Here is a 22781-nt window from a genome sequence, read left to right on the forward strand (position 1 = left end):
GAGCCTTGTTCCCGGTGCAGGTACCCTTGCAGGATGTATGCAGCATTAGTCATGTTAATATGTCTATATCATCCATCTGCACATTCAGGGATTACTAAAAGGGCTACGAAGCTTTCAAATTTTTCATTTCATAATTGTGTAACAGTAAATTATTGTATAACCACAAAATTCAGTCTTTCCTTCTCATCCCATCCAGTAAGTCTCCCATGACCCGGGGTTCTGGGTGACTTTTCTAAATTGTACCCCTTTCCCTAAATGTCCTCAGTTCTTTTCCTTCATTCCTCTTCCTCCCCCTTCAACTCTTCTGCCAGAAGAAGGAGCCACTGGCTCTGAAAGCTAATCCTCTTGTGTGTGCATTCCTCTGCCACTGCTTCACGAGTAGACTTTTTTATCTGTCTACTTACAGTAAATTACTTTAACATGACATATGAATTTCATTCTGTTATCTGAAAATTACAGCGAGTATAATGTGAAGTGGATGATTAAATTAGCTAATAAAGATGAAGAAATTCATCCTCTTGTTTCTTAAATTAAAATTGAACCATGTCATGGTATACTCACTTGCATTGTCTTATTATGTGATTGGGTGATTGCTAGAGAATAGTTTCAACTAACAGTGAATTTAGTTATGTAAATGGTTTATACATAAATGCTTGCCATCTTGGTGAAGTTATTTACTATATTGTATCTGAATGTTAGCTGACTAAAACCACTAGCCTGAGATGAAGGTGAAGCTGAACTAAACATAGCTTTTTTGAAGGAGCAAACTTCAAACTTCCATCAGCCTATGTGTTTTAGATTCCACAATCTCCTCAAACTACTGCAGGAAAATACTAGACTTGTTCCTTCATTTACAATGATGAAATGTGGGGCTCATTTCAGATTACAGATCCAAAGATTGTGAGTTCAGTCATCAATTGTTCCTATGACTGTCTTGTCAGGTATTGCTTTTTGCATCTCTGAATATATGAAAAATACCAAGTTGCAGTGTGGTTAGGAGTCATGCTAAATTGGAGGTACCCATAAATGGATATTTAAGTCAGCTCAAAGGTTGAAGGAAGTAAGGGCTTACCACCTCCAGTGGGACTTTACTACAACCTTCTGGATGTGGGTAGTTTTACTTTACAGTGGGACATCAGATCAAAATACTTCTATCCTCCATATTTGCAAACACTAGTTACTGTGACAGAAAGTTTTTATTAACTTACTGGTCAATATAGATGTCTCAAATCCACAAAATATTTGGCATTGAATGTTCAAAAATTAAAGTACACCTAGCTGCAGTATAAATTTTGAATTCAGGAGAAAAAGATGTTTAGATGTTGCCCATGTACGAATCCACTTAGTTTCTGAAAAAAGTAAAATGTTATATATCATGCAACTTAAAAAAATTATTGGAATTAAGAGTTGTTTCAATATATTTCAGTAAACTGCCAGATTCTGGGAACTTTCTGCCACAGTGTTTTGAATCTTCTCACCAAGATCAGGTTATACTGGTAAAAGTACACCAAGCTCCCCTATTAGACCCTGCCAGCATGTGCATTGTGTACTCAGATGTTGCTGCACACTGCACATGTGTTACTTGAACTCATATGCTTCTGCTGTAAGTCTGTGTGTCACTCCAAGCACTATTTTGAGAAGACTCTCCTTATTGATATAAAATTGATTATCTTCATCCAACTACCACAAAATGATGCCAGATTTACAGAGCATAAACTTTTCCAGCAATAGTATTCCAAACAGTACCCAATGGAAATCATCTTCCCAATTGATAAGGTCCTCACATACGTATTTCCACTCATTCCTTAATTAAGAAGTTCCAGAAGTTTGAAGTATGGACCACAACTTTAATTGTAATTCAACAAATACCCTGTATAACTGTGTTCAGTAATAGTGATTTGGATTTGTGCAGGTGGAGAGGAGATGAGTATAATGTTGGTGCTTCACAATGCCTTGATGTTGATACAGTGAATCTTTCAATACTTGGGACAACTCTTCAGTGTTCTGCAAGTTTTGTTATTCAACATAATTTTTGGCTCCCTTTTGCATGCTAATATATTTTCATGATTCATTTACAGAACTGTAGCTTGATAGTGAGTTGTGCACAAAATATATAATAAAATGATACTGTTTCACTGTCTTTACTGCAGTTTTTCCAACTCTAGAGTGGAAAAGATAATTACCTAGTTTCTCTCTCCATCTTCTACTTTGGGTGCATCGTCTTGGCACCATGTTAATGTTCATCAGTATTTCAGGCAATCATCTACCTGTGAATGTTTTTGGGAATCTGATTTGGCAGTTTCCTACCCTGTTGCACTTATCTGCTTGGTACAATTATCTTTTCAGAGTCTTGTATGTTAAGTTTTTTTATTGGGTATTATTGGGTACTTTATCAGCAGAAACACAGTTAGGCCTTTACAAATGTCTGCTTGTGTCTGTGTATGTGCGGATGGATATGTGTGTGTGCGCGAGTGTATACCTGTTCTTTTTTCCCCCTAAGGTAAGTCTCTCCGCTCCCGGGATTGGAATGACTCCCTACCTTCTCCCTTAAAATCCACATCCTTTCGTCTTTCCCTCTCCTTCCCTCTTTCCTGACGAAGCAACCGTTGGTTGCGAAAGCTTTAATTTTGTGTGTATGTTTGTGTTTGTTTGTGTGTCTATTGACCTGCCAGCACTTTCGTTTGGTAAGTCACATCATCTTTGTTTTTAGAAACACAGTTTCTGATACACTTAGCAAACCTATATTTTCCTTTCCAACTATTTCAATTGTTTCTTTATTTCTTGGTTATGAGGAAAGGTGTGCTACAGTTTAATGTCCAAAGGAGGACTTGGGGGGGGGGGGGGGGGGGGGGGGAGCTTTCTGGCTTAATATGACAACCAATTTAATTTTGTACATATTTTCTAGTTGTGGACATGACTGTATTCAGTACACAGGAAGTATGAATGACCATACTTTCACTCACAATTTTTTCATGTTTTATTGAATCATGCAGCACATTTTGGACCCTGTGGGTCCATCATCAAGTGCAGATTGTTTTAATATGCTGTTTACTTCTGCTCTTGTGTGAGATGAAGTGAAATGCTTGCTCTGAAAAATCCAGATATTAAACAGCATCCGTGATGTATTTTGTAATGTGCAAGTATGTGCCTTGAGTTACATGATGTGTGATTACAGAATGGGTAAGTCAACACCTTTAAAACATTAAAAATGTGCTTTCTGAATTTTTTGGAACATACATTTCACATCACGTCATTCAAAGGCAGAAGTAAATACTGTATTAATACAATTGTGAGATTCAGTGTGCATTATGAGATTCAAGAAAAAAGAAACAAAAAAATAGTAACTGAAGTGTAAAGTGTTATTATCAATACTTCATGTGTACAAGCAAATAATTATTAAAACAAGAGTTAGGCACCAACCTCTATAATCAACGTTTGCCATTCCTCCACCACGTACAAGCTCTGCCATAGTGATACCATCACAGAAGTCCAACATAACCTCCATCTGTACTGAATATCTTACATCCATAATAGAATCTCTCCCCTGAGTCCAGCTCCCTCCTCATCCCAATGAACACTGCACACCCACCTCGTACTGGCTTCCCAAACTCCACACACCCCACAAACCCCACAATCCTGGACACTCCATTATTGCTGGTCATTGTGCTCCCACTGAAAGAAATTCTGATCTTGGTAACCAATACCTCCAACCAATTGTCTGAAGTTGAGCCTCACACATCAAAGATACTAACACTTCCTTCGCTGATTTTGACTATCCCTATCTCATTATCACCTGGATCTTCTCGTCACTGTTGATTCCATCTCCCTGTATAACAATATCCCTCATGGCAATGACCTGGTTGCTATCTAGTACTTGCTCTCTGTGTCCTTCTGACTCCAAGCCAACCAGATCATTCCTCATGCACCTTACCAACTACATCCTCACACTAAACTATTACTCCTTTGAAGGGAAAGTATATAAAAACAATAGTGGCAGAGCCATGGGCACTTGCATGGCACCTTCCTAAGCCAATCTGTTGGAGGAAACCTTCCTAGCATCCCGAAACCACAGGCCCCTTGACTGATTTAGGTTCATGGATGATATCTTTAATATCTTTATGATCTGCACTCAGGGCCAAGGCACTATATCCCCATTCCTCCACAACCTTGACACCTTCTCTCCCATCTGTTTCACGTGGTCCCCATCACCCAAATGTGCCCATTTCCTGGGTGTTGGCTTCCACCTCACTGATCGCTCCATCCACACCTCTACTCATATTAAACCCACTAACCATCAAACAGTACCTGAACTTTGACAGCTGTCACCCATCCCACACCAAAAAATTGCTCACACACAGCCTGGCCACCCATGGATGGCGTATCTGCAGCAGAGAGAATCATCTTGTTCAGTATGATGGCTTCACCACATAGGAGTGTCCCCTCATTAACCATTATCATCCCAGTCTTGGGCAAGGCTTTAATTATCATCATGCCTTGAAATGACGGACATCCTACCCAAGATCCTTCTAACCCCTCGTACAGTGGTATGTATTCCATCACATACCTAACCTACACAACGCCCTGGTCCATCCCTACATCACTCCCACTCCCAACTCATTGCCACAGGCTTATATCCCTGTGGAGGAGCCAGGAGGTAGGTTTGCCTGATTCACCCACCCAGCACACCCTACTCCAGTCCTGTCACAGGCTTATCATATGTCACTATAAGCAAGGCAATTGTGAAACCAGCCATATCATATACAAACTCCGCTGCAATCACTGCACAGCTCTTTTATTGGTTTGGCAACCAGCTGAATGGTCACCAGAAAACTGTGGCCAAGAACAAAGGTGACCACCTGGTGGAACAAAACACTGCTGAGCAAAAATTGCTAGAGTTCAGTGGCTGCTTCATAACCCATGCAATTTGAATCCTTCCCTCCAGCATCAGCTTTTCTTAACTTCATAATTGGGAGTTATCCTTGAAACACATTCTTTGCTCCCATAATCCTCCTGGCTTCAATTTCTGCTAACCAAATGTCCCCACACTTTCTACCCAACAGTTTGCCTTCCCTCTGTTCTTTCACCCGCTTCTAATCAGTAACTCTATATTGTCTTCATTGAGTTCTGTACCTCACTGGCTCTGGTACCCGTTTGTCACAAGCCTAGACTGTGCAACTGCTACTCCTTCCTCCCCGCATTCCTGGCCTGCACACCTGCTGCCTCCCTTTGAGCCATTCCCAACTCCTCATCCTGCTTTCCTCCTCTTCTCCTTCTACCCATCATTGAAGAGCATTAAAATTTTGTCTGGTTTGAGTATCATTCACCTGAAAGAATTGATAAGTTAATTGCAACTATTTACATATTGATAAAAGAGAAAAATGTTATGCAGGATTGTTTTTCAATACTTCCAGGTATGTTTATGGCATGTGTACATTTGTATGACAGAGGTGCAGAGTTCATTTCAAAATCATGCAAGTCTGGCATGCTGCATTATAGAAGTCCTCTTCTGCAGACATTGTCAACTGTTGTTCTTTCACCTCTTTTGATATTTGGTTCAAAAGAAGAGAAGCAAATAATAACACTTGAAATGTTTAGTGACCTAGAAGATGACCAAGTAAGTATTTCCAGTTCCTAACACTTAAAAAAAATCCTTGTAGGATATTTAGTAACATTAAAAGTGAAGTGGTCATATATTGGTGTAAATTTGTACTGGTGAAATTGAAAAATTTGTTTTTCCTTTTTCAATAATCACAGTGTTAACCTAAATTTTAGATTACACTTTTGGGTTTATTGTTAAAAATAACAATATTGAATTGCTGATTTATTTATTTATGTGATATATTAAATAATATGTCATTTTCTTAGAAAATAAATGTTACTGTGATAGAGTGGAGGGCATACCAGGAAACTGTAATATGAGGTGAAGTTTGTCTATAAAAATGTGCTTGTTATTTAACAAAATTTGTAGTCCTTCGGACTGTTGGTATCACAGAGACATGCTGTTTGATGCCTTCTCAACATAGTGACCTCAGAGCTGTTGTGGAAAATGCCCAGTATTCCAATGGGACAACTGCTCATCACTGTGGCGAGCCAATTTATATGCTAATTCACTGGAAAAGTGCAGGCACCAGAAAGAGGCCAGGGTCTTTAACATTGTTGTACAGGGCACTGACTTACAGAGTCTCTTGTTGGAGAAATGAAACACATACAAGTGCTGCTTGGGAAACCAAACAAGTTGTAGGTCCCAGCAGGTGTACTCAAGCAGATTGTCAATGTGTTCTTACAGGATTTATTTCTCTGCAGCCGAAGATGTCTTAACAACACTAACACTGGTTTTCACACTTTGCTGAGCTGAAAGCCTGTCTCTCTACTGATTAAATTGTTTGTTTGTTTTTAAGCTGTTTCTTTAATGATGTAGTCATAGTAGGTTGAAGTAGGTGAGAGGGTTTTGGTCTTTCCATAGTTCATGCCATATCCCATGTCTAAACAGTTGTTGGTAACAGTAGATTTTTCTGGCTGATCTAATCATTTGTGACGTCTATGTTCATCACATTTGCCTTCAACAATGTGACATGTCTGACAGATGTATGAGTTCCCACAGTGATAAAAGGTCTTGTGTATTCCTGCATTCCTTAGATTAAGTTCATCTTTTGTAGAAATCATCATGTGCACTTACCCAAGAGGACAGCGGCATATGTAATTTAGGATTGCTTGAAAATCCAACTGATCCTAAGGGAGTCATTGCGAACATAATGCAGGAGTTCTTTGTATCTGTGTCTTATCATGATTAATGCATGCAGGTTATAAATTGTGGTAGATGGCCTTTCCAGAATACAAATTCTGAACACATACAGAACAGTGATGGCTAAGATCTGCTGACAAAGTCTTAAGATCTGAGATAACTCATGCTCCATAAATGAATATCCGTAATACATTGAGATTGGTTATAAAAGTTAAAAGCTCATAAACATTGGTCTGTATCTTTTGATCCACGAGACACACTGTGACCCCAAAGTGGTATCTTCTTTTATATGAACCATGATATTCAAAACAGAAGGTTGTCTATTTTTTTCACTTTCATAGTTTAAAGAAAAAAATGCCAGGATGGAGTGAGTTTAGATGTTCTAAAAGTGATCTAAGTGGTGGTTGCTCATGTGGTCATATCACAAAGATATTATTAGTATATCTGCTAAACCATGTGTCTTAAAGAACCACTGGTCAAAATGCTTTATTCTCAAAGTCTTCAATAACAGGGCAAGTTATGGGACACTGAAGCTAACCACAGCAACACCCTCAGATTGTTCAGTATATTGGTTATTAAATAAAACATTGATCAAGATGTAGCACATGTTTGAATAGATGTTTAAGTCCTTTTCCAGCTTACTTTTGTGTGTTTCAGTGAATCCAACAAATGAACTTACAACAAAGGAGAGACTACATCAAAATCACTAATAGGTCAGTTGTTTTGCAGCATAAATGCTTGAGTCGATGTATGAAATCTTCCAGGTAGCAAATGTTGTTTTCTCATTTTCAGCAAATGGCTCAAAAGGGAAGCCAGATGTTTGACTAAGTATCTCAGGGTTCTGCCAGTAACATGATCATTTCATAACGGGCCTAAGAGGTGAATGACCATTGAAGGTTTTATGGCCTATTAATGATATATAAAGGATTTCTACTTCACCCCATTATTTGAAAATACATGGTCCAGTCACATTAATGTGACCACCATCTATGTTTCAACATGCAATTACCACTCACAGGCATCAAGTGGCAGTAGTAGCAGTGGAGGGTATGTAAAGCGTGTTAGGACGGATGTGGAAAACTTCCAAAAGGCCACTATCATTGGCTTTTTGGCCAAGGGTGGAAACTTGTAAACTGTTTGCATGCACCATGGTTAAAATATTTCATGTGTGGCAAAATGGCACTATCCAAAACTGGCACCAGGCAAATGTGGGCCACAGATGACAGAGGTGGACAATAACTCCTTGGATGAGTATAGATGAATAGATGTGCAACAGTTGAGAAACTGATCACACAGATGAATGAAGGGGGTACCAATGATATCTTCTCAGTCACTGCTTAGCAAATGTTGCTGTGTATGGGCTTCTACAGCAGGGACCTGATTCATGCACCCATACTGATTGCTGTTCATCAGTGACGAAGACTGGAATTTGCATGTAAATACTGCAACTGGCTGTTCACTGAGGGTGATAGGTGGCTTTTTCAGGTGAATCATGTTTTATGCTCCATTTGACAGATGGCAGTTGGCATGTGTGGTGTGAAACGTCTGAAAACAACAATTATCAGAAGTGTCCAGGCCAGAGGAGGGAGTGTTATGGGCTGTGGAATGTTTTCATTGTTTTCTCTAGCACAGTAGATCAACCCAAGTGTGCATCTATCCTTGGGGACCATGTCCGCTTCAAAATGTGGTTTGTTTTTTCTCAGCACAATGGCATCTACGAAGAAGTAAATGAAACATGTCCCACAGCTCACAGTGTATTTGCATGGTATGAAGACCATCAGGATGGGTTTACCATACTCATGAGTTTACCATACTTCCCTGGCCAACAAATGCCCTGGATTGAAATCCAATTAAGAATCTGTGGGACCGCCTCGATCAGGCTGTTCTCACCACTGATCCTCAACCAAGAAACCTTTTACATCTACATCTACACTCCACTAGCCACCAAATGGTGTGTGGTGGAGGGCACAATTTGCGCCAAAGACATATTCCCCCCCTCTGTTCCACTTGTGGATCGCGCGAGGGAAAAACGACTGTCTGAATGCCTTAGTACGAGGTCTAATTTCCCTTAGCTTTGAATGGTGATCATTGTGCGATTTGAAAGTTGGTGGTAATAATATATACTCTACATCCTTGGTGAAGATTGGATTTTGGAATTTAGTGAGCAGCCCCTTTCATTTAGTGCACCGTCTATCTGCAAGTGTGTCTCACTTCAAACTTTCTATGAGATTTGTAATGCTCTTGCGATGGCTAAATGTACCAGTCACGAATCTTGCCGCTCTTCTTTGGACCTTCTCAATCTCTCGAATCAGACCCAACTGGTAAGGGTCCCATACAGATGAAAAATACTCTAAAACTGGACAAACTAACGTATTGTAAACTATTTCCTTTGTTGAAGGACTGCATCGCTTCAGGATTCTACCAATAAACTGCAATCTAGAGTTTGCCTTACCCGTTACTTGTGTAATCGGATCATTCCATTTGAGATCATTTTGAATAGTCACACCCAGATACTTGACAAATGTTACCGCTTCCAAAGATTGGGCATTTATTTTGTACTCGTACATTAATGGGGATTTTCGCCTCGTTTACACAGTAGGTTACACTGTGTTACTCAATTACATTGAGAGATAACTGCCAGTCATTACGCCACACATTTATTTTCTGCAAATCCTCATTGATTTGTTCACAACTTATATGTGATACTACTTTCCTGTAGACTACAGCATCATCAGCAAACGGTCTAATGCCATTGTCAATACCATCAACCAGATCATTTATGTAAATCGTAAAAAGCAGCGGACCTATTACGCTGCCCTGGGGCACACCTGATGTTACGCTTGTTTCTGTTGAAGTCACCCCATTGAGGATGACATACTGCTCTCTGTCTGTTAGAAAACTTTCTATCCAACCACATATATCATCGGGTAGACTGTAAGTGCGCACTTTTTGGGGCAAGCGACAGTGCAGAACTGAGTCGAACGCCTTTCGATGGTCAAGAAATATGGCATCAACCTGGGAGCCAGTATTTAGAGCCTGTTGTATATCATGCACAAAGAGGGCCAGCTGTGTCTCGCATGACCACCGTTTCCTGAATCCATGCTGATTTCTGCAGATGAGCTTCTCTGAGTCTAGAAAGGTCATTATGTCTGAACACAAAATATGTTTCATGATTCTACAACATATCGATGTCAGTGAAATTGGCGGGTAATTATGTGCAACTGATTTTCTGCCCTTTTATGGATCGCTATGATCTGGGCCTTCTTCCAGTCCCATGGAACTTTCCGCTGTTCCAGTGATCTCTGATAAATGATGGATAAGAATGGTGCTATATTTGTAGCATAGTCAACACAAAATCTTACAGGGATACCATCTGGGCCAGATGCCTTCCTGGCGTCTAAGGATCTTAACTGTTTTACAATCCCAGATACACTAAACACTATGTCAGCCATCCTTGCATTTGTTCGATTATTGAAAGACGGAATGGTTCTGCAGTCCTCTACCGTAAACGAGTTTTTGAAAGCTAGTTTTAGAGTTTCGGCCTTCTGTTTATCATCATCAGTTACATTACCCATAATGTCAGCTAGAGAAGGTATTGAATTATTTGTAGCGTTCATAGATTTTATGTATGACCAAAATTTTTTGGGGTTATTTTTAGAATCTGCAGATAAAATATTGCTTTCAAATTCGTTAAAAGAATCTCTCATTATCCTTCTGACAGCTGCTTTCATTTAGCATAATTTCTGTTTGTCAGCAGGGCAGTGACTATGTTTAAAATGACTGTGCAAAATTCTCTACTTTCTCAGCAATTTCCTAATATGTTTGTTGTACTGAGGTTGATTCTTTCCCTCCCCTGTATTTTTGCTAGGCACATACTTCTCTAGCACGTGGTGGACAACATCTTTAAATTCTGACCAAAGATGCTCAATATCTTTGTGTTCTGCAGAGAATGTTTGGAGCTGACTATCAAGATATCCACTAATGACACTTTTATTTGCTTTCCCAAACAAGAAAACTCTGCGCTGTTTCTTTGGTTTGTGCAGCTGGTCAAGGCACTGGAGTGGACATGCCTCCACATCCCTGTTGGTGCCTTCTAGAACCTCAGTGACACTGTTCTAGCACATCTCGCAGCAGTCTGTGCTTCAAAAGGCAATTATTCAGGCTTTTGACAAGTGATCACATTAATGTGACTGAATAGTGTTTTAGGACCTTGCAAAAGTTAAATACTTTTGTGACAGTTACCTATCAATGCACAATTCTCTCATATCTGCATTGTCATACCACTCTTTGACAGTGCACAGACTTTAAACTATCTTGTCATTTGCAAATAACTATGTAGAAAAGATTGATATAGCAATACATCTTGATTGGCCCAAAGACTACATGAGAGTAAGATAATGTACAGGGCTATTACAAATGATTGAAGCGATTTCATAAATTCACTGTAGCTCCATTCATTGACATGTGGTCATGACGCACTACAGATACGTAGAAAAACTCATAAAGTTTTGTTCGGCTGAAGCCGCACTTCAGGTTTCTGCCGTTAGAGCGCTCGAGAGCGCAGTGAGACAATATGGCGACAGGAGCTGAGAAAGCGTATGTCGTGCTTGAAATGCACTCACATCAGTCAGTCATAACAGTGCAACGACACTTCAGGATGAAGTTCAACAAAGATTCACCAACTGCTAACTCCATTCGGCGATGGTATGCGCAGTTTAAAGCTTCTGGATGCCTCTGTAAGGGGAAATCAACGGGTCGGCCTGCAGTGAGCGAAGAAATGGTTGAACGCGTGCGGGCAAGTTTCATGCGTAGCCCGCGGAAAATTGGCTCATGCCACAACTGGAGACCAACAGCGCCGACTTCATCTTTCAACAGGATGGTGCTCCACCGCACTTCCATCATGATGTTCGGCATTTTTTAAACAGGAGATAGGAAAACCGATGGATCGGTCGTGGTGGAGATCATGATCAGCAATTCATGTCATGGCCTCCACGCTCTCCCGACTTAACCTCATGCGATTTCTTTCTGTGGGGTTATGTGAAAGATTCAGTGTTTAAACCTCCTCTACCAAGAAACGTGCCAGAACTGCGAGCTCGCATCAACTTTGCTTTCGAACTCATTGATGGAGACATGCTACGCCGAGTGTGGGAGGAACTTGATTATCGGCTTGATGTCTGCCAAGTCACTAAAGGGGCACATATCGAACATTTGTGAATGCCTAAAAAAACGTTTTGAGTTTTTGTATGTGTGTGCAAAGAATTTTGAAAATATCTCAAATAATAAAGTTATTGTAGAGCTGTGAAATCGCTTCAGTCATTTGTAATAACCCTGTATTTTTGCAGATGTTAGTAAGGAACTGGGCATAGTGCCCAGGAAAAAGTCACAAGTGTTGATAGACTGGTGCCACAACTGAGTAATGAAAGAACTCTCTAGTATGTTTTTGCTAAAGGTAATTGTACTTCATGTTTGGTTGAGCCTGTTGAGATACTAAAATGTTAGGCAGTTGGCAAGACAGATCATCAGCATATTTCCCATCTCTCCAGTGTGTTGTGAAAAAAATTGAAGTTTAGCAATTTTTTCAATGGATGGAAACCAAGAATAATCCAAAGATAATCGCAAGATATTTTACATTAAACACAAAAAAGCTGCTACTTTTGCTGCAGCGATATTTGAGAAAGAATAGCTTTTGGTTTTGTGATATATATATTTTTTTGAATAGATACCTGCAAGATGTAGAAACAATTGGAAGTTACGTGGCAGCTCAGACAGTGTGGTGGAATGGTGAATAAACCCAGACACTGCATGGAGTAGGAGGTTGGGAACGTGCTGATTATCTGTTCTGTTATCTGGTTGACATTTTGTCTCAGCTCACAAAAGCTGTGGGCTATAGGGAACAGAATTTGGCAAAATACTGTTCAGTAGGATGCTCAATTACATTTCCAAAATTTTATGAATAATATGGCAGAATTACTTTTTAGAACAAATTAGACTCACTACTACATTTTAACATCATGGAATTAGTGGTAATCAATTTAACTAAACTATTGAACTGGTGCTCATTTATCCTACACAGGATGCTGAAATAGATGAAATGACTGCACCTAGAGTAATTTATAAATTTATGTACTTGTGGCAAGAGAATTGTATCGCATAAATTTGGCATTTCAAATGTATTGTGTTGTGTTCATATCGATGCTACCAGAGTTAACTGATGGCAGTGTGGTACACATCCCGAACTCCAAAGCTTAATGTGCTGCATAATATGTGGTGAAATAGAAAATAAATCAATTTTTGTTTGTAGTATTAAAAAGTCTTGTATGCCTGTTTCATACTTTGATATTTCTATGCTATCATAAAATGAATAACAACAACAAAAAATTACTGTTACACGTACACTGGTGTGCAAAACTTGTGGAAGAAATTAACTTATGCCTGATTGTCACTGCCAAGTTACATAGTTTGAGGAAACTTGAACTATACAGAACTACTGCAGTATAGTACAGAAGGAACTAAAAAAATACCCAGTGAGATGAACAGGAGACATTTTTATTCAAAGACAATAATTACACCGAAGCCACTGTAATTTATGATGGTCTCCTGGACATTGGTAGAGGTGTCATAAGGTTCTAAATAGGGTGTGTGATCACCATGGACCACAGTGTGTGCTCCGCAACATGATGCTCCCATTCTGGTCACAAGGTTGCTAAGGAATTTTTGTGGCAGGACATTCCATTCCATCTCACCTCCAGTGTAGTTGACAACCGCTGGATTGCTGTTGCAGCATGTGAGCATGCTGCATTACATTTCCCCAGCACATCCCACACATGCTTAATGTGATTTAAGCTGGGAGAATTGGCAGGCTAGTCCATTTGCTGAACATTCTCTCGTTCCTAGAGCTGCTCCACATGCTCTGTTCGATGCTGCCATGCATTGTCACCCATAAAAATGAAGTCAGGATTGAATGCAACACTGAAAAGATGCACGTAGGAAAGGAATACAGTGTCACTATAATGTAGAAGGTGACTGTAACATGTTCAAAGATTTGGAAGTCAGTATGCCCATGCAAAATTAAGCTTCTCTGACTCATAGTACCTTGAGCTCTGAAATGATAACGTTCGACAGTGCTGGATGTTCCCTCATATGGCGAGAGGTAATGCAGCCAGGAACATTGTCAAACATGATCATTATGGTGTAGAGAGGCATAATGTTGCATTGGCATATTGACCTCAAAATCTAGGAATATGGAACACTTAGCAGTCATCGTTATTGTGACAATGTACTCCATCACTGTGTGCATCTTATTTAGAGGTACATTCAGCCCTTACTTCATTTTGATGAATGACGGTGTGTGACTGTTTTGAACAGCGCAGATGGAGGAGCTTTTGGAATGAGATGATATTCAGCAAATGGACTGTCCTGCCTTTTCTCTCAGCTTAAATCTCATTGAGCATGGGAAGATGTATTGCAGCTTGTCCACATGCACCACTGACCATGCAGCAGTTGTCAGCCATGCTGGTGGAGGAACAGAATGCCCTACTTCTTACCAACCTTGCAGCTAGCCGGGAGCAAGTTGCAGGTCGTGTACTGCCATCCATGGCAATCACACAACCTATTAAGAACCATGTCCTGACTTTTGTAATGTCCAGGGGCTGTCATAAATTGGCACTGACACATCATGTGAAAGTTAATTTTGTCCTTAAGTTTTGCAGGCAAGTGTTGGTGCAAACTGTTGTTTGCAGAGAAGTGTAACATGCCTGTACAATTAGCCTGCACTTTGGTGGAAAAAATCTACTGGGATTAAACAAGCTTTAAAACCTTGATACTGTGTAAATATTTGTAAAATATTGGAAAATTAGAAAAATGCAAGAAACTGGCATATTGTATTGCCTGACTACTATTACATGTTTAATGCAACTTCATTTTTGTATTTAATTTTTGCCAGGTACACCCTGTCACAGACATATTTGTGGAACTCCAGACTCGCCATATAGAACTGTACTCAGCAACTTTGAACATAAATGCTCGCTTCACTGGACTGCGGTACCTGATGTACAACTGGCCAGTACTATCTGCCATTATTGGGATAAGCTCAAACATGTTTTTCATCATGATAATTTGTGTCTTGTCATGGCTTCGTGTTGTCAGATCAGATAATATGTCCGAATTTGAGGCAGAACTTCTACGTAGAAATTCCAGCAATGGCAGCAAAGCTAGTTCGCAGTTCACCGGAGGTATGTGAAGTCATGAAAATATTTCTTCTCTTCTTTAAACTTCTAATTTCTTACAACATATATGTCCATCTCTAACTTGTGCAGACTATGTGTTAATGATATATATATACGTGGCAGGAGTCAATATTGGTAGGAGTGTGAATGTCGGATGTATATGTTTCAGCATTTTAACTTTTAGTTCACCATGGATGCATGACTTGCCTTATAATGAATTATGCAGTTGTTGGTCATAATGTACTTTTCATTTGTCATTGGATGAGGATGCTGTGTCTGTTGTTGTTCTTGGCATTTCAGCATCTCATGGCTGATAAAGTCACATTTCCCATGCTCACTGCTCAGGAGTGAAATTAATTGCAGTGATGAAGACTGTTATAACAACAATGTAGTGGCATGTCAGAAGAGAAGTGCCTGGTCTGTTGATCATTCTCAGCTACAGTAAAAGGAGCTATATCCTGTGATACTCAGCTTCATCAAATTAGGATGTGATTTGTACATTTGTTACCATATCTTGTAAATGTTTGAGGATGATTTATTTTCTCAGACTATGGAAGAGGCACCAGTGTATCATAAATATGTCAGGCAGAATGTTGTCAGTCAAGGAAATGCCTATTGTTTCTTTTCAGCAACTCAGCTTCTGTCTGGAATGGAGAAGACAAAGAGATTCTCTTCTCCATACTCCAATTTTTGGTCATATAAGGTCTTGAGATATTTATTGTTGTTCCATATGTTACATTTTTGTGACAACAATATTCCTTATCAAGGGAACAAATTGTTTCAGACAAGTTCTGTTACTGGGTATGTAAAAGAAACGTTAGATCTGTTCACATGCCACTTTGAAATATATGTATTTATAAAAGTGTTCTCCTGTCCGGTGGGTGCCTGCTTTCAAGCAGTATATTCCATCAAAAATAAGATATTTTGGAATATAAACATTTGTTCTGTGTTACTATGATCCTGGTCATCTACTATATGTTTAGCTTAGACAGCTGGAATGACTGATATAGTAACTAGAGTAGGTTATTTAGGAAAAATTGGGTGATATAGTAATAAAACTTCTGTAATCGTATTTGGGAAGATGGCACAAGTTATACATTGGCAATTGGTACACAGGTCCAGGTCTGTTGCAGTATTTGCTTGAAAAGGGAACTAATGTATGAAAAGGGAACTAATGTAATTGGTCCAGTGTTTTTATATATAAAAGAAAAGCCAAGACTCGAATGCATGTTGCAGAGAGGAGAACATGAAATTAGCTCAGTGACTGTTATAACAACAACGTAGTGGCATGTCTGAAGAGAAGTGTGTATGTTGTCCATATATTATTCAGCTGAAATATCATAAATAAGAAAAATATGTGACCAATGCAGTCTTGAGAAACTGAAACCAAAATGTATGTTGGATTATGTGCACTTAACTGAAGCAGTATACAAGTGTGAAATGATAGAGTGTATTAAACAAAAAACCTGAAAATCACTTTTTTCACTCACTATACATGTGTACTAAATTATTTATCAATTCCATATGGGGAAAATGTATCAAGTCTGAGTTCCATTTCACTTTTATTCATGAAATTCTATGGAAGATTCGCCAAGAAAGAACAAAATCGAGAGACTACTGAAAGGGAGCGGAAGATTCCTTGTGAAAATGGGGAAGGCAGTTTTCAACCATTATTGAAAAGAAAATGACCCTTTTGTAATGTAAGTCTTGTGCAGCAGAAGGAATCACAGCTTTTTTGCAAACGATACTGTATGGGACTGTGTGCTTTTCCATGCTTCGAACTGTACCATACCCAAAAGATTGATGAAATGTAACATTTTCCTTCACTTCACTGTTTTGTTAGTGTTAGTGTCAGTAAACAAACAAACAGAAAAAACAACTATGATAATTTAGCATGGAAGGTGTGCTGCTATGTGCAAAAGAAATGGCGAGCACAGCCAGGAATGGAATGAGGTGCACTTCTCAACACACAGCAAGTGCACTGATGGCATGAACTCAGCAGTGAAAGGGTTCTTAAGATCAGTTTTATTCAAAATTACGCTTTGGACTGTTTATAGAGACTGCACAAATATTGCACAAATCAGTCTAAAAAATACATTCAATAGTACACCTACTTTGCTGATACTGCAGCAGAAGTCTACTGGAATCCCTCGCATTTCAGATCCACCTGTGTCTTCTGCATTTTATTTAAAATTCTCTAAATATGTCCTCCAAGGTAAATGATTAATGGTCTGAAACTGACTTTTCCCTTGTGTGAGTGAGTGACCACCACTTCTAATTAGTGTAACACTATAAAAGACATTGTAAATGATCTAGATGATATTCTGCACATTTTTGATGGCTTTCACGTCAGGTACCAAAAAATAAATTGACTTTTTAATAGCTTTGCTTTCATTTTTACAGAATTTTGAGTGTAAATATGACACAGACAAAGAGAGGATAGACATATGCTTTTATTTTTAATACCAGAAGATCTGTTGAATGAAAATTTTATACAGTGCTGTATCAATAGATATTATTGACATTTGTATTGTTTTTGCTTCAGACATCTCACAAGATGACTCAAGCCTGATGGGTGACAATGGAAAGCAATCTGAATCTGATGTAGTGCCATTGGAGAGCAGAGAGCAGTCAGAGGTTTCTGAAGCTGAAAGTTTTGATCTTATTCGTACCTCTAGTGTTGAAGTTATAAGAAGCTGATTAATTTTATTACCTTAAAGTACAAAGAATTATGGTTGCATTCACTGTGTGTAAGGTACAAATGTTGGTACAAATGATGTTAATTTCTAAATAAGATTTTTTATTTTTTTCTTGCCTTTTAAGAGAAGTCTGAAATCATTCCCATTCCACTGTTGATTATTGAAGTGTGTATGTACTGCTCATACCTTGACATTCTGTCAAAAGTTCCTCTTGGTATTACTGTCCTGAAGATATAATGTAGTATAATATTGTGATTTGGATTCTTGCTGTATGTAGCTATGATTCATTCATATACATACAAAGTCCACATCCTTTATGAAAGAAATGGCTTTACAAAGACTGATAAACAGTGATACTAGCAGAATTTAACATAGAATTCACATTATGAAAAATGTAAAATGTTACCAAACACCTTTTATATCAAGCAAGAAGAATAATATCAATATTCATATTTTTTCAGTCTTTGCAAACGTAACATTGAGTAATTTTAAATAGTTACAATTATTTTACTGCATAAAGTTACAATAATTCCATATACCGGAAGACCACAATAATAGTCAATGGAAATGTTCATTTCCTAGTTGTAGAAATAAAGTGCACCTCTGTACAGGGATCATGGCAATCATTTTTGATATGTTACTCATTGTGTGAAACATCTACTATTGAAAGTATGTACCTGTATTTTACTGTTGTTCCTTCTAGGTGTTGCTGAATTGTTTGTACTATCAACATTAAAGATTTTGAGAATTATTTTTTACATTCTTTGTCTGCTGACTTTGATATTTATGCAGCAGGACTGTTATGATTTTATCTTAGACTGCTTAGTATTACACTGGTTACTGTGAAAGAGATTTTATTGAGCTTTCATTGCATTTTATGCTGTCAAAGACTTTATTGTATTGATATACACTTAGAATTAGTTTGTGTTGACTACACAGTTATCTGTTTTAATAATTTTGAGGCTGTGTGTAAAACAGTGTATAACATTGTTAACCAAAAATTTTAGAGTGATTTCTAAAGACATTAGTTTAATTCATATTTAGTATTGCTTCAGTCTTGTTAATAGAGACAACTTTTTATTGGCCATTAACCATATTTTATATAGTACACTGTAATGAAGTTGCTGTTGTATGATATTTTATAAAAAGTTTTCAATAAATATAATAATAATAAAGAAAGATGTTGTGTACACTCTGCACATGTAGCTTTTCACAGTGTTAAATTTTTATTAATGCATTTGTAGGTTATGACTGATAACTCATCTTTCATTAATGTAAACAACAATGTCCACTATTTTGAATAACAGATGTGTGTCTTATTTCTTGAGTAGGATATTTTGTCCATTCAGTGTCGATCACACTTCATAAATCACTCAGTCAGAATAAATGTGAGACACTTATAGTTCAAAGTCCTTTTGGAGATGAATTTGTTGGGCTTTGGAATGAATAAGAAACATGATGGAACAGGTCTGACTGTGTGGAGTACACATCTGAGTTTATTAGCTTAGGTGATGCTCCATCCAACCTAGGTGACAATAGTTGTACGAGCCCTCATTGCATCAGTTTAAGATTCAAAGAAATGTCCCCTACAGATTAACTGATTAAAATTCTAGTGATCAACTTCCAAAGCATTCACAAATAAGTCAGAGTTTGAAGCAGTTCTAAAATCAGTGGAGCGCGTATAGCATTAAATGCAGTAAGTTAGCTGAAACTCAAAATTGACAGCCTGCTATTCTGATGTATCTCTTATTTATGCGCATGTATTCTGGAATGAATGGACACAGCATATCTGCAAGCCTGGATGTTGATAGAAATGTTACTCTGTTTTTGGTATCTGCTGGTTGGATGGTTTATGCCATTTCAATGCATCCTGCATTGGCGATACAATGCAAGACATGGAAGAGGAACGGTTGTGACAATCCCAGTGGCATCACAGGGATAAGAGAAAAACTGCTATCTGTATATTCAGTTGGTATCTGCTAACTAAAGCAGACCACTTTGGACATTGTCCATATTAATGTATCTGTAATGTCCTAAATAATGAACCAATTTTGTACGTATGGTCATTATAAATGGGAGTACAATACATGACACATTGTTTATGAGAAGCACCATAATTATTTAAAAAATGTGGATGTTGGGCTGTACTCTTAACTTCCAGTAATAACTGCAGCACTTCAAGAAGTGAAGTCCAATCAGGAAATATTGGTGAGTGTGAAGAAAAATAACAAGGACAGCAGAATTGGATAATAGAAGATTGTAGCTCCCGAGGAGACTTTACCTCACCAGTCAGTGATAAAGAAACAGCGGAATATCACATAGGGCATGTAATGAGGCATCAGGGAATTATCAGTTTGATAATCGAGGGAGCTGTGGAGGGTACAAATTGATGAGAGAGACCAAGGCTTGAATACAGTTTGCAGGCTCAAGTGAATGTGCATTTCAGGACTTATACAGAGATGACAAGGTTTTGCACATCGTAAACTAGCATCGAGAGATGCGTTAAATCAGTTTTAGGTAAAGCAGATGACAGAGTTTGTTTCTAGGGCAGGACACTGAGAAAGTGCTATCACTTTATGAAGGAGTCTGCCCACAAATGACTTGTGCATCTCATCTTGGAATATTTCTCAAGTAGATGAGAGCCGTACCAGCTAGGGATAAACAAGGATTTTGAACATATTCCGGCTGGTCACGTCTTTGTCTCAGTCATGAGAGATCAGCATGGGACTGCTGAAAAACTCAAACTTGAAGACAGATGAAAATTATCCAGCAAAGGCCTACGTACAAATAATTAAGTGAAGAATTTAGAAATTACTTCAGTCCACTACGTATTGCTTCTGTAGGACTGCAAAGACAAGATAAGAATAATTAGAGGACGAATAGAGGTATTTAAATAGTCATTCTACCTGCACACCATAGGTGGTTGGAGTGTGAAGAAACCCTAGCATGAGGGAGAATCTAAGTACTCTTTGCCATGCACTTCACAGTTGTTTGCAAAGTTTATATTTAGATGTAGGTTCACAGGAAAGCACTACGGAATATAATGGAACAGATTTACACAGAGATTGATGTAAGAATTCTCTTTTTGAATATCTATGGCCCCTTTCCCTGCCCACCAAGGTGTTGCCTGTTGCCAACATAGAAAGTATGTCATGGTAATTGAAAATTTGTGCCAGACCAAGGATTGAAACGTGATGTGCTGATTATTGTGAGCAGTCACCTTAACCAATGCAATTGTGCTTTCATCACAGATTCAGTATTTATGAATGGTTTTCATTGAAATTCATTCATTCATTCATTCATTCATTGTTTTCCCTAAATCTCACTTCGAGGGAATGCCTTCAGGAACATGGGATGAGTAAAGTTGCTTATTAACAAGCAGAAGCAGCCACTGCTGGCAACTTCCATAAAGTACACTAAAAAAATTTAGACCAGTGCTAATCTGTCCACAATCTGACAATTATGGGAATTACTTCTAGATTACTTGAAATATGTATACTTAGAGGTTTGCCAATTACATTGTAATTCTGTCATACAACAAAGGACTTGGAAGACCAGCTAAATAGAATGGACAGAGTCTTGAAAGGAGCATATAAGACAAACATCAACAAAGTAAAACAATGATAATGGAATGTAGTTGATTTATATCATGGGATGCTGAGGGAATTAGATTAGGAAATAAGACACTTAAAGTAGTAGATGAGTTTTGGTACTTGGGCAGCAAAATAACTGATGGTGGCTGAAGTAGAGAGGAATAAAATGTAGACTGGCAATGGCAAGAAAAGTATTTCTGAAGAAGAGAAATTTAACACTGAAGATACATTTAAGTGTCAGGAAGTCTCTTCTGAAAGTATTTGTGTGGAGTGTAACTATGTATGGAAGTGAAAGATGGAGGATAAACAGTTTGGACAAGAAGAGAATAGAAGCTTTTGAAATGTGGTGCTACAGAAGAATGCTGAAGTTTAGATCATATAACTAATGAGGAGGTAGCTAAACAGATTCATTCCTGATCCACTCACAAATAGAGCAACGGAAAAGCAACTGTCTATAAGCCTCAGTATGAGCCCTAATTTCTCGTACCTTACCTTCGTGATACTTACATGCAATGTATGTTGGCAGCAGTAAATTCATTCAGCAGTCAGCTTTTAATGCAAGTTCTCTGAGTTTTCTCCAGTTTCTCAAAATGAATGTCGCCTTCCCTCCAGGGATTCCCACTTGAGTTCCCAAAGTATCTCCAAAACAACTGCGTGTTGTTCAAACCTACCAGTAACAAATCTAGCAGCCCGCTTCAGAATTGCTTCGATGTCTTTCTTCAATCTGACCTGATAACAGATCCCAAACACTTGAGCAGTATTCAAGAATAGGTCACACCAGAATCCTGTATGTGGTCTCTTTTACAGGTGAACCACTTTTTCCTACAATTTTCTACCATTTTCTACCATTTGTCTTCCCTACCACAGTTTTCACGTGCTCGTTCCACCTCATATCACTTTGCAATGTTACGCCAAGATATTTAAACGACTTGGTCGTGTCAAGCAGGACACTAGTAACACTGTATTACAGGTTTGCTATTCCTTCTCATCCAAATTAACTTACTTTTTTCCACATTTAAGGCTAGCTGCCATTCATCATACCAACTGGAAATTGTGTCGAAGTTGTATTGTATCTTCCTACAGCCACACAACCTTGATACCTTAGCATACACCATGGCATCATCTGCAAACAGCCCCAGATTGCTGCCCATCCTTTCTGCCAGATCGTTTATGTATACAGAGAGCAACAGCTGTCCTGTCACACTTCTGTGGGGCACTCCTGATGAGACTGTTGTCTCTGATGAACTCTCACTGTCAAGGACAGCAATCTGGGTTCTATTATTTTAGAAGTCTTCAAGCCACTCACATATCTGTGAACTTATTCCATATGCTCCTACCTTCATTAACAGCCTACGGTGGGGTGCCATGTCAAATGCTTTCTGGAAACCTGGAAATATGGAGTCTGCCTGTAGCCCTTCATCCATAGTTTTCAATATATCATTTGAGAAAAGGGCAAGCTGAGTTCTGCATGAACAGTGCTTTCTAAAACCATGCTGATTCCTAGACATAAGCTTCAGAGTCT

At 38.5% G+C, this 22781-nt stretch overlaps 1 protein-coding gene across 1 annotated transcript in view; it reads left to right on the forward strand.

The window, feature by feature from the left end:
• LOC126187530 (seipin) overlaps positions 1 to 18771 on the forward strand; it is a 37456-nt gene extending 18685 nt beyond the window's left edge. Inside the window, exons 3-5 of the mRNA XM_049928672.1 lie at positions 5412 to 5614; positions 14685 to 14973; positions 17513 to 18771. Coding sequence (XP_049784629.1) covers positions 5412 to 5614; positions 14685 to 14973; positions 17513 to 17667 — 647 coding nt within the window. The 3' untranslated portion in view covers positions 17668 to 18771. The remainder of the gene's footprint in view (positions 1 to 5411; positions 5615 to 14684; positions 14974 to 17512) is intronic.
• Positions 18772 to 22781: the final 4010 nt, after the last annotated feature.

The sequence above is a fragment of the Schistocerca cancellata genome, chromosome 5 (genome assembly GCF_023864275.1).
Source record: "Schistocerca cancellata isolate TAMUIC-IGC-003103 chromosome 5, iqSchCanc2.1, whole genome shotgun sequence".
Taxonomy (NCBI): domain Eukaryota; kingdom Metazoa; phylum Arthropoda; class Insecta; order Orthoptera; family Acrididae; genus Schistocerca; species Schistocerca cancellata.